General features: G+C 40.4%; 1 protein-coding gene across 1 annotated transcript in view; it reads right to left on the bottom strand.

The window, feature by feature from the left end:
* Positions 1–6: 6 nt before the first annotated feature.
* Positions 7–12,381, bottom strand: part of LOC102974870 (zinc finger protein 618) — a 24,852-nt gene continuing 12,477 nt past the window's right edge. The window contains exons 6-7 of the mRNA XM_055083580.1: positions 2,337–2,438; positions 7–1,647 (exon numbers count right to left, since the gene is read on the bottom strand). Of these exons, the coding sequence (XP_054939555.1) occupies positions 131–1,647; positions 2,337–2,438 (1,619 nt within the window). The 3' untranslated portion in view covers positions 7–130. The remainder of the gene's footprint in view (positions 1,648–2,336; positions 2,439–12,381) is intronic.

Below are 12,381 nucleotides of genomic sequence, written 5' to 3'. Positions count from 1 at the left end.
TTATAATGAGGTCCACAGTGTTTAGAACTTAAATTCCTTTTTCTTTGTTTGCGACAGTGTTGTGTGTGTTTTTTTTTTTTCCCTAACATTCTCTTCTTTTTTCTTTGTTCTTTCTTTTCATCCCGAAGTCTTAAAGCATGTTGGATTTCAGAAACATGAGTTTGTTCATATCTTCTGGACTGAGCAGTCGCCTCCTTTTGATGAGAAGTGCTTGTTCACACATATTTACACACCCGCTCCTGGCCCCCACGGCCGGCACCGCGAGGAGCCAGAAGGCGAGCTTGGCGAGTTTTGTGTGCTTTTGGGTCACGCAAGACCAGTACTGGAAGAGATCTGGGGTGGCCTGGAAGAGGGGCTCCTGCAGGTAATCGTACACTTCGTTCTTTCCGAGCCGGTCGTCCTCCTGGGCGGCGGGGTTCTCGCCGGGGGTGGAGCGGGGCTTCTTGGCAGCGGGCTCGAAGTCGGCATCCTCGGTCCAGGACTCCTTGACCTCGTTGATGAGCTCGCACACCTTGCCGATGATCTCCTCGTGCTGGTAGGGCGGGACAGGCCGCAGCTTCTGCTGCGGGTCCAGGATCATGGCCACCTTGTGTGCCGGGTGCACCTTGAAGTTCTCCTTGAGCGCCTCCAGGAAGAGGTGGCAGAGCTTGCTGACGGTGCCCGCGTCGTTGGCCTTGGCCGTGAAGAGCTTCTCCAGCCTGACGTAGGTGGGCAGCACCAGCTGCAGGGTGGGCTGGCTCTCGTTGCTCAGCTCGATGACCGCCTGCTTCACCGGCGTCAGGATGGCGGCCAGGTTGCTGAGCAGGTGCTTGTTGAGGCTCTGGATGAGGTTCATCTTCTTGGCCCGGCTGTAGAACTCGCAGATCTGCTCGTAGCGCTCGTGAACCAGCAGCAACGAGTCCGTGACCGAGTTCCAGCAGGGCGGCGGCGAGGTCTCCTCCAGCGAGCCGAAGGTCTCCTTGGCAAGGCCGGTAGAGCCCGCCAGGTCCTCGCACACGTTGAGCAGCTCGATGACCTCGTGCATGCTGCGGGCCTGCAGTGTCCGCTTGCTCAGCACGCTCTGCACCACCGAGTTCAAGGCACAGGCTGAGCAGCGAAGGCACATGCCGGCCTTGGAGAAGGCGGATGCGCTCACCCGGCAGTCTGTCACGTACACTGTCCTGATCTCCGACATCACGAACTCCGACAGCACATTCTGCACCCAGTGGTGCACCAGGTCGCCGCTGTCGCGAATGTCCGCGCCCTTCACGCCCAGCACATAGCTCTTGATGTGGTTGCCCTCTGCCTGGTAGGCCGTGAGGATGTAGCAGGAGTCAGGGCCGACGCTCTGCGAGTGGCAGGTGACGCCGATGCCCAGGCAGGCGTTGCTGCCCAAGGCGCACGTCACCTTCACCTTCACCTGGTTGTACATGCGCGGCAGGTGCTTCAGCGCCAGCGTGTTGAAGTTGCCCAGGATCTCGGTGACTGAGAAGGCCCCGTAGCGGGCACCGCTGTCCACCAGCGTCTGGGCCAGCTTCAGGAACTCCTTCCCACTTACCACGCTCAGCGCGCCCAGGTCGGCACACATGACCCGCAGCAGCCGCTCTGCGATGTTCTGCCGCTCCTTCTCAGGGATCATGCTGTTAGGTGTTAAACCACTGGTTGTGGCTGGCAGGGGACACAAAGAGAGGGGTGATTAACCCTGCCAGTCAAGGCTCCTTGGTCTGGCAGTGGCCTAATACTCAAGCATCTAATATGAGGAATTATGAACAGATTTCATCTTGCACACAAACTGATGGTCTTGGCAGTCTTTAACATGTGACAGTCTCACAGGAATAAAGTTCTGTGATTGATTAGTAATGCCTGCCGTGAGCATGGGAATAGACTGTAGTGATATGTGTGCAAATACTTGTTGCATGTCATTCACCTTGACCTCTGAAGCCGACCAGTCTAACCTCTTCCTCAATACAGGAATGGCCTCTAACACAGGAGTCGCTAGTGAATAAGATACATGAGGCCACAGTGTCAGGAAAAAGCAGACAAGAGAAATTGTGGAGAGTGGATTTGGATTCTAATTCTGATTCTGTCACTAATTTGTGACAGATTAGTGACCACAAAGAGATCACCTCTCCCCAGGCCACCTCTGTCCATCCCACGAGGTCAGAATTCCCACCAATGAGGTCTCAGGCGTGCAAGCGCTTTGGAAACCATGATGCGTGGTCTTGCACCACCATGGGAGACACACAGGGGTGGGGACGTGGGAGCAGAGGGGAACAAGCTGCGGTTGGGGGGGAGGCCTCTGGAGGTGGGTGTAGTAGACTTCCACCAGCCCCCGGGTCCGCCCAGGAAAGACCTACTGTTGTTGGCACTGTTCCTCTGGGCCTGGGGCTTCCACTTCTCCTCCACGACAGCAGGGGGCGATCGGGACTGGTTGGAGGCGATGTTGTTCTCGTTGTCCGCTGTGGGCACAAAGGGGACAGTGTGTTTCCCTGAAGTGCAAGAGGCCTGCCGGCTCACCAGGCGAGGAGAACTAGAGCATGCAGGTGAAGGCAAGACTGGCCTCTGGGACTCAGGCCTGGGTTCAAATCTGGGCTCCTAAGACAACTATCTGAGGCCTGCAAAGCCTCATTTTCATCACTCGGAAGAATGAAGATAATCACGCAATTGCTAGAAGGACTAACAAGAGATAATACAGGAAAAGAGCTGGGTACAGTGCTCAGCATGGAGTAAGCACTCAGGGAATGGGAACCGCTGTGTCCCGAGTCTGGCTGGGAGGCCACCCCAACACCCCTGAGCACAAAGTTCTAGCTCTGAGACCCCGGCGGGGGTGCCCATTACACTTCAAGAGGGCAAAAGCATCTCACACTCTTGCTTCTTTAAAGTGTGCCTTTTCGTCTTTTTAGTATATTTTAAACTTAAAAGAACACAACAAAACCAAAGCCCTATATGACATAAAGTATACAATTCTCAACCCCCTCATTACATGTAGGAAGTGAAAACCAAAATCTAGATATAGGAAAGGATTTGCCCAGGAAAACACAGAAAACCAGCAGCAGAGCTGGGACGGACATCCCAGGCCCCCTGGTTCCTAGTTGCCTCCTCCCTGCATTTCCCTAATTTTTGTTAACGTGTGCATATGAAGCCATATTCAGTTTTAAGTAATGGGCAGGTGCCATACTCTATGCACGGTTACTCCTTGACATTTTTGTGGGATCATATCTGAGTGGAAATGGTCTGAGTTACCTGCTTGTCATCACAAATGGCCACACAATCTTTTATCACACAATATTCCACAAATTGCTTAACTACACTCCAAGTCCTAAGTTTCTGGGCTGTGCCATTTACAATATTACTATTCTGCTACAAAACTACTTGCCTAATATTCTAATATTGTTTCTCTGTGCTCTTTGGCTGTTGTTGTGGGTGTATTTCCTTGAGACATCATCTTACAGGTAGAATTCACAACCTGAGGATATGAATGGGTCAGTGGCCTCTGTTCAGGGTTGCCAGACATCTTTCTTCCATTCTTCTCAGTTAAAGGCATCAGGCCTTAGAGGTCAAGGTCACACTATTCATACCTAGAGAAGAGACTTCCCCAACTTCTACATATTCAGTCAGCCCTGCAAGACTAGTAGACTAGTCAAGAGACTCTGGGATGTGCACTCAAGGAATATTTTGCAGCCACTAGAAAGGTGGTCATGTAGACTGGAGCAACATGGGAAAATGCATAAGATAATGAAAAGCAAGCTCTAATCATAATGTCATATGTATTATTTATAGATACATATTTTAGACTCACAAGTCAAATAACGAACAAATCTATGCATCAAAAAAAGATGGGGAGGGGACTTTCACTTCTGCCCTCCAGATGCAAACAACTGCTAATCATGATGATATGACTGCTTTCATACAGGCCACCCAGGGTGTGATCCCAAAAAAAGAAACAAATGCAGTGAGCTCTCTGACTGTGCAACTTACTGCCTGGAAGCAGTTTTCAAGCTGCTGCGTAGGACCAGGGAACTGAACAGAGCCCAGCGGTCCCCTTTAAGAGACAGAGATTAAAGTTCAGGCAGGCCCAAGACAGCTAGAATTTACAGGGAAAAGTAACAAAGAGGAGGGAGTTACAAAAAGAGAGAGCTCTGGAGATTTCAATGGGGTTCCCTGGAGTCTTTGCTGTAGCTACTCTGCCTATGCATAGGGTCAAATTCCACAGGACTAGGGAAAGAATCACTAAAATGCAGTAGGCTGATAACTCCCAGGGTTCCCACGTGGAGGAAATCATCTGCATCCCCTCAACCAGAATGGAAAGACCTCAATGCATGAGAAATACTATGGGGCTAAATTAGCCATAGACTAAGCCACGAGATCTGCCCTAATACATTTAAAGAGCAAGCCTCCAAAGTATTAAGGTGATCCCAAGTAACAAACTGTAAGCCAAGTTTAGTATTCTTAAAAAATACAAAATCTACCATCTAACACTATAAAATTCACAACGTCATTCATCTAATAAGTACCAGACATCCAAAATAGTAGGAAAATATGACCTATAGCATAAGGAGACAAACCAATCAATACAAACAGACCTAGAAAGGACAGAGATGATGGAATTAGCCAATAAGGAGCTTACAACAGCTGTTGATAAAAAAATCAGTGAAGCTGGAGACAGAGCAAAAAAACTACCCAATGAAAACCAGAGAGAGTAAAAGATTGAAAATAAATAAGTGGAACATGGACAATGTTAAGTGGTTTAACATAAATATAATTGGAGGCCCAGAAAAAGGGGGTGAGGCAGAAAAAATATTTGAAGAAATGGCCAGAATCTTTCCAAATTGGATGAAAACCATAAAACCAGGTTCTAAAAGCTCAACTGACCCCAAGCAGAAATACATAAAGAAAACACCACCAAGGCACAGTATCATAATCAAATTGCTGAAAACCAATGACAAGAGAAACTCTTAAAAGCAGCCAGAGAGGGGGGAAAAATTAAGTACAGGGGAACAAAAATAAGAATAACAACAGACCCAGCAGGTAACAGAACAAAGTATTAAAAGAGAATGTCAACCTAAAATTCTAAATGTCCATCGATAGATGAATGGATAAAGATATTTATATTATATTTATAATCTAAATTTATATAATATAAATTATATTTATACAATGGGATATTACTCAGCCATAAAAAAGAATGAAATAGTGCCATTTGCAGCAACATGGATGGACCTAGAGATTATCATACTAAGTGAAGTAAGCCAGACAAATACCATATAATATCGCTTATATGTGGAATGTAAAATAATGATACAAATGAACTTATATATCAATACAAAACAGAAACAGACCCACAGACACAGAAAACAAACTTATGGTTACCACAGGGGAAAGGTGGGGAGGGATCAATTAGGAGTTTGGGATTAACATATACACACTACTATATATAAAATAGACAAACAACAAGGACCCACTGTATAGCACAGGGAACTATACTCAATATTTTGTAATAACCTATAAGGGAAAAGAATCTGAAAAAAAGATATATATGTATGTATAACTGAATCACTTTGCTGTGCATCTGAAACTAATGCAACATTATAAGTCAACTATACTTTAATGTAAAAAAAACAAAAATATTTTAAAAATAAAATAAGGAAATTCTAAATCCAGTGATACTATCTTTCACAAATGGAGGTAAAATAAGGACCAAAAAAAAAAAATCATACCTGCAACTATAAGAAATGTTAAAGGAAGTTCTTTAGGTATTAAAAAAAAATGACATCAAATAAGAATCTGGATCTAGAGAAAGAAATAAAGAGTTCTGGAAACTGTACATGAATGGATATAAAAAGTGTTTTCCCTCATTTTTAATCTCTTTAACAAGATAACTGACTGCTCACTGGAAGAAAATAACAATGAACTGTGGTAATTATATGTAGAAATAAACCATATGTTAACAATAGAAAAAAGACTAGGAAGGGGAAATAGAAGATTGTGTTGAAAGTTTTTCACACAATATGAAAAGGCTAATAGCCTTTAAATGTAGACTTGATAAGTTAGAAATGCACAGTTCAAAACCCAAACAGACTATAAAAAAAAACAACAGAGAGTTATAGCAAATAAATCCACTGTAGAGATAAAAATGGAACCATAAAAAATTCTCAATCCAAAATAAGGCAAAAAATTAGAGAAAAAGGAATAAGCAACAAATGAAACAATTAGTAAACAAATACGAAAATGGTAGATTTAAACCCAATAATACTGAAATCGCATTAAATTTAAATGGTCTCCACATTTCAAATAAAAGTAGACATTGTCATACTTAATAAAAAAGCAAGACCCCATGATATGCTATCTATAAGAAACCTATTTAAATATGAAGACATGGATAAGTTAAAAGTAAAAGGTTAAATAAAGGTATACCATAGAAACAGTAATGAAGAGAAAGGTGGAGATGCTTGTGATAGTATTACAGAAAAAACAGACCTCAGAACAAGAAATATGATCAGGGGTAACAAGAGACCCTGCATAATGATAAAGGGGTCAAATCACCAAGAATATATACTAATCCTAAGTGTGTGTGCAAGTGATAACAGAGCATTAAAACACATGAAGCAAAAGCTGAGAAAACTGAAAAAATAGATAAACGTACAACTGGAAATTTCAACTGTCTTCTCTCAGTAACTGTTACTCTCATGAGAAAAGAGAAAAAAAGACTGAATATAAATGAACAGAGAGTGGAAAACATCAAGCAGTCCCATATACATATAACTAGATTACCAGAAAAAGGAGGTGGGATAGAAAAATAGTGAAATCATACAAAGTATAGTCTCTGACCATAACTGAATTAAATTAGAAATCAACAACAAAAAGATATTTGGAAAAATTTCAACTATTTGAATATTAAACATCACAGTTGTAAATAACCCATAGGTCAAAGAAACATAAGGGAGATCAGAAAATGTTTTGAACTAAACATTAAAGCATAACATTTCAAAATTTGTGGGATACATCTAAATAAATGTTATTTATAACATTAAATAATTATATTAGAAAAGAATAAACGTTTAAAATCAGTGTTATAAAGCTTCTACACTAAGAGATCTGAAGAGTAAGTTTAAAGAGTAAGTTGAGTCTAACATAAGCAGAAGAAAGGAAATAATACAGATAAAAGCAGAAATGAATGAAACAGAAGATGGATAAACACAATAGAGAAAAATCAATGAAACTAAAAGCTAATTCTTTGTAGAGATCAGTAAAATTGGTAAACCTCTAGCAAGAAACATTAAAAAAAGAAAAAGAGGACACAATTTATTAGTAGGGGGAGTAAAAGAAGGGGACATCACTGCAGATGCTACACATATTAAAGGGATTAAAATGATTATGAACAACTTTAGGCCAATAAATTCAACCACTTAAGTGAGGCAAAAAAAAAAAAACAAAAACAAAACCCTAAAATATATAAAGTACCAAAGTTCACTCCAGAAGAAACAGGTAACCTCAAATCTCTTAAGTTCTATAACTATTAAGAAATTCAGTTCATAGTTTACATAATTTCCCACAAAGAAAATTCCCATATGGGTTCACTGGAAAGTTCGACCACATATTTAAGGAAGGAATAATACAAATTCTAAACAAATTCTCCCAGAACTAGAAGAGGAAAGAACATTTCCCAAATCATTTTATAAGGCTGTCATTACCCTGATCCAAAACTAGAGAAAAAAATTACAAGAAAAGAAACTACAGACCAACATCCTTCATAAACATATACACAAAAATCCTTAACAAACTATTAGCAAGCTAAATATAGTAATATATAAAAATAACAACACATCATGGGAGTTCCCTGGCAGTTTCAGTGGTTAGGACTCAGCACTTTCACAGCTGTGGCCCGGGTTCAACCCCTGGTCAGGGAACTAAGATCTCGCAAGCCATGTGGCCAAAAATAAAAAACATAAAAATAAAAATAATAACATATCATGAATAAATGAAGCTTATCCCAGAAAAAGAATAGTTACAGAAAACCAATCAGTGTAATTCCCTATACTAAGAGGAAAACAAAAATAAGAAAAATCATCTCCATAGATATAAACGCACTTTAAAATGTGATAAAATTCAATACCCACCTACGATACAAAATCTCAGCAAACTAGGAAGAGAAGGAAACTTTCTCAAACTCACAAAGGACATCAAAAACAAAAAACAAAAAAACCCCAAGTTTACTGATCTGATAGAAATAAAAAGGATTAAAAGGAAATACTATGAACAGTAGTATTCCAACAAATCAGATGACCTGGATGAAACAGACAAATTCCTGGAAAGACATAAACTACTAAAACTGATTCAAGAAGTAGAAAATCTGGATAGATCTATTAAAAAGACTGAATTAGTAGTCAAAACACCGACCATAAAAAAGAAAAGTAAAGGAAAGCCCAGGCTCAGATGGCTTCATCAGTGAATTCTATAATACATTAAAAGAACCCTTCACAAATTCTTCTGAAAACAGAAGAGGAGGGAACACATCTCAATTCATTCTATGAGGCAGGTATTATTCTGATACCAAAACAGGACTAAGAAGTCACAAGAAAAAACAAGCTATAGTCCACTATGCCTTATGAAAATAGATACAAACATCCTTAATAAAATAGAGCAGACCAAATCCAGCAACATATACAACAGGTTATACACCATGATCAAGTGGTATTTATTCCAGGAATACAAGGTTAGTTCAACATACAAAAATCAATACCATATTAATAGAATAAAGGACAAAAACCACATGATAATTTCAGTAGATGCAGAAAAATTATTTGACAAAAATCCAACACCCTTTCATGATAAAAACACTCAACAAACTAGGAACCGAAGGGAACTTTTTCAACTTGACAAAGGGCATCTATGAAAAACCCACTGCCAACATCATAGTTAATGGTTAAACATGAAAAACTTTCCTCTTAAGATCAGGAAGAAGGTAAGAATGTCCACTTTATTTTATTCAACATGTATTAGAGGTTCTAGCCAGGTCAATGAAAGAAAAAAAGAAAGAAAGAATAAAAAAGAAAAGAAAAATAAAGGGCATCCACACGAATGGAAGAAGTAAAATTATCTCTACTTACAGATTACAGATGACATGACTGTGTGTATAGAAAATCCTATGGAATACACACATACACACACACACACACACACACACAACTATTAAAACTTATAAATAAGTTCAGCAAGGTTTCAGGATCTGAGATGATCAATATACTAAAAAAAATCAATTATATTTCTCTACGTTAGCAATGAACACTCCAAAAATTAAGGAAATAATTCCATTTATAATAGCTTCTAAAAGAATAAAATACTTAGGAATAAATTTACAAAAGAAGTATAAGACTTGTACACTTAAAACTAAAAACATTATTGAAAGAACTCAAAGAAGACTTAAATAAATGAAGAGGCATCCCATGTTCAAAGACTGGAAGACAATATTGTTAAAACGGCAATATTCCCCAAATTGATCTAGATTCAACACAATCCCTATGAAAAGTCCTGCTGTCTTTTTTGCAGATATTGACAAGTTGAGCCTAAAGTTTATGTGACACAGAATAGCCAAAACACTCTTGAAGAAGAACAAAGTTGGAGGGCTTAGACTTCCCGATTTCAAAGCTGTTATAAAGTCACAGTAATCCAGACAGTGTGGTACTGGCACAAAAACAGACGTACAGATCAATGAAATAGAATTCAGAATCCAGAAATAAACCCTCACATTTACAGTCAATTGATTTTTGACAAGGGTGCCAGAAAATTCAATGGGGGAACAAATAGTCTTTTTAAAAATGGTGCTGGGACAACTGGATATCCACATGCAAAAGAATGAAGCTGGGCCCCTACCTCATACCATATACAAAAATTAACACAAAATGGAATACAGGCCTAAATGTAACAGTGAAAACTATAAAACTCTTATAAGCAAACAGAGAAGTTAAGTCTCTGTGACCCTGGGTTAGACAATGATTTCTTAAGCAAACAGAGGAGGTTAAGTCTCTGTGATCCTGGGTTAGGCAATGATTTCTTACATATGACATCAAAAGCATAAACAATGAAAGAAAAAATAGGCAGCCGTCATCAAAAATTGTTGTGCTTCAAAGGACAGCATCAAGAAAGTGAAAAGACAACCTACAGAATGGGAGAAGATATTTGTAAATCATGTATCTATAGCGCCCTCGTATATAAAGATAAAAAGATCTCTTAAAACTCAATAATAAAAAAACAAAAAAACCCAATTAAACAATGGGCAAAGGATCTGAATAGACATTTCTCCAAAGAAGATATTTAAATGGCCAATAAGCACATGAAAAAGTGTTCAACATCATTTGTCATCAGGAATACACAGATTAAAATCACAATGAGATATCCCTTAATGCACTAGAATGGCTATAATCAAAAAGTCAGGTAATAACGAGCGTTATCAAGGATGTGGAGAAATTGGACCCCTCATACACTGTTGGTGGAAATGTAAAAATGGTGTAGCCACTTTAGGAAACAGTATGGCAGTTCCCTAAAAGGTTAAATATAGAGTGACCAAATGACCCAGCATTTCTACTCCTAGGTATCTGCCTAGTAGTTAAAAACACTGTAAAGCAATTATACTCGGGCTTCCCTGGTGGCGCAGTGGTTGAGAATCCGCCTGCTGATGCAGGGGACGCGGGTTCGTGCCCCGGTCCGGGAGGATCCCACATGCCGCGGAGCGGCTGTGCCCGTGAGCCATGGCCGCTGAGCCTGCGCGTCCGGAGCCTGTGCTCCGTAACGGGAGAGGCCACAACAGTGAGAGGCCCGCGTACCGCAAAAAAAAAAAAAAAAAAGCAATTATACTCCAATAAAGATGTTAGGAAAAAAAAAAAATGTCCACACAGGGACTTGCACTTGGGCATTCACAGCTGCTTTATTCGTAATAGCCCCAAACTGGAGACAGCCTAAATGTCCATCGGTAGGGGAATAGAGAAACAAATTGGTGGTATATCCAAACGATGAAATACTACTCAGAAATAAAAAGAAATACTGATATCACAGAACAACAAGGATGAGTCTCAAAAGTACGCTAAGTGAAAGAAGTCAGACACAAATGACTAAATATCATATAATTCCATTTATACAAAATTCCAGTAAAGGCAAAACTATAACAAAAGAAAGCAGACAGTGGTTGCCAGGGTGGGGGCCTGGGAAAGGGACTTGCTGCAAAGGGAACTTTTTGGGTTGATGGTAACACTATACATTGTGCTTGTGATAGTGGTTAAATGACTATACGTTTATCAAAACCCATCAAACTCTACTCTTAAAATTGGTGAATTTTATTTATGTAAATTATACCTCAATAAATCTGATTTTAAAATAGACTGAAAAGAAACCATTAAAAGAGTAACAGTTGGGCTTCCCTGGTGGCGCAGTGGTTAAGAATCTGCCTGCCAATGCAGGGGACACAGATACACCTGCTCACACACATACAGATACACAGACATCTGTAAAGGGCGGGATGCAAAGCTGGAATAAAGGCTGTCTCCCAAGGAGGGACCAGTTGCAGGAAGAAGAAAGCAGTTGTTTCTAGCAGGGGATGGAAAAAGAGAAACGTGCATTATTCAGTCTTATTTTAGAATGTGCCATAGCCCTTAATACTTTACATACATCATCTCCAGAACCCTCACCCAGCCTGTGGAGCATGGTGATGAGCCTACTTTACAGATGAGAAGACTGATGCCCGGAGAGGTGAAGTAGCTCAAAGGGATCAGAAATTAAATGTGGCCATTCCCAAATCCTACCACTCTGAGTTGCCCACTTGTTTGCCTCCTGGGAAAGTCCCCAGGCCTCACTTAGCTGCAGTCCCGGACTACCCGAAAAGAGGCTAGAAGAGATGACCTCTGAGGGGGCTTCCCCCATCCCTAATCCTCCACCCCATCTACCCAGCTGAAGAAGGTGGTTGTTCAGAGCACCGGCTCTGGAGCTCATGGGAGGGTCAGAATCCTGCTCTGATACTGTGACTGCAGAGCCTTGGGCAAGTTACTTAGCCATTTTATTTTATTTTGAAATTTACACATTTTATTAAAAGAACAAAAAACAAACAACACAGAAATAGCACACTAAAATGAATTGCATAATGCACACTTCTAAACACAAACAAGCAAAACAGTACTATAACTTGGAAAAAAATCCAAAAAAATCAAAGCATCTGCCCTACTGATAGCAGTTGAGGAAATGAGCTATTGCATTCTGGAGGCAAAACATTATGGAAACAGTTTATATTTATTAAATATTATGATCATTATTTAAATCATTAATTGTTGCACAGGACTAATAATTTTCTTATTGATAAGCAATTTTTTTTTTTTTTTTTTTGGGGTACCGGGGCCCTCCCCTTTTGGGGCCTCTCCC

This window comes from Physeter macrocephalus, unplaced genomic scaffold (genome assembly GCF_002837175.3).
Source record: "Physeter macrocephalus isolate SW-GA unplaced genomic scaffold, ASM283717v5 random_1154, whole genome shotgun sequence".
Lineage (NCBI taxonomy): Eukaryota > Metazoa > Chordata > Mammalia > Artiodactyla > Physeteridae > Physeter > Physeter macrocephalus.
The sequence above is the reverse complement of the archived record's forward strand: the minus strand, read 5'-3'. Positions and strand labels throughout refer to the sequence as shown.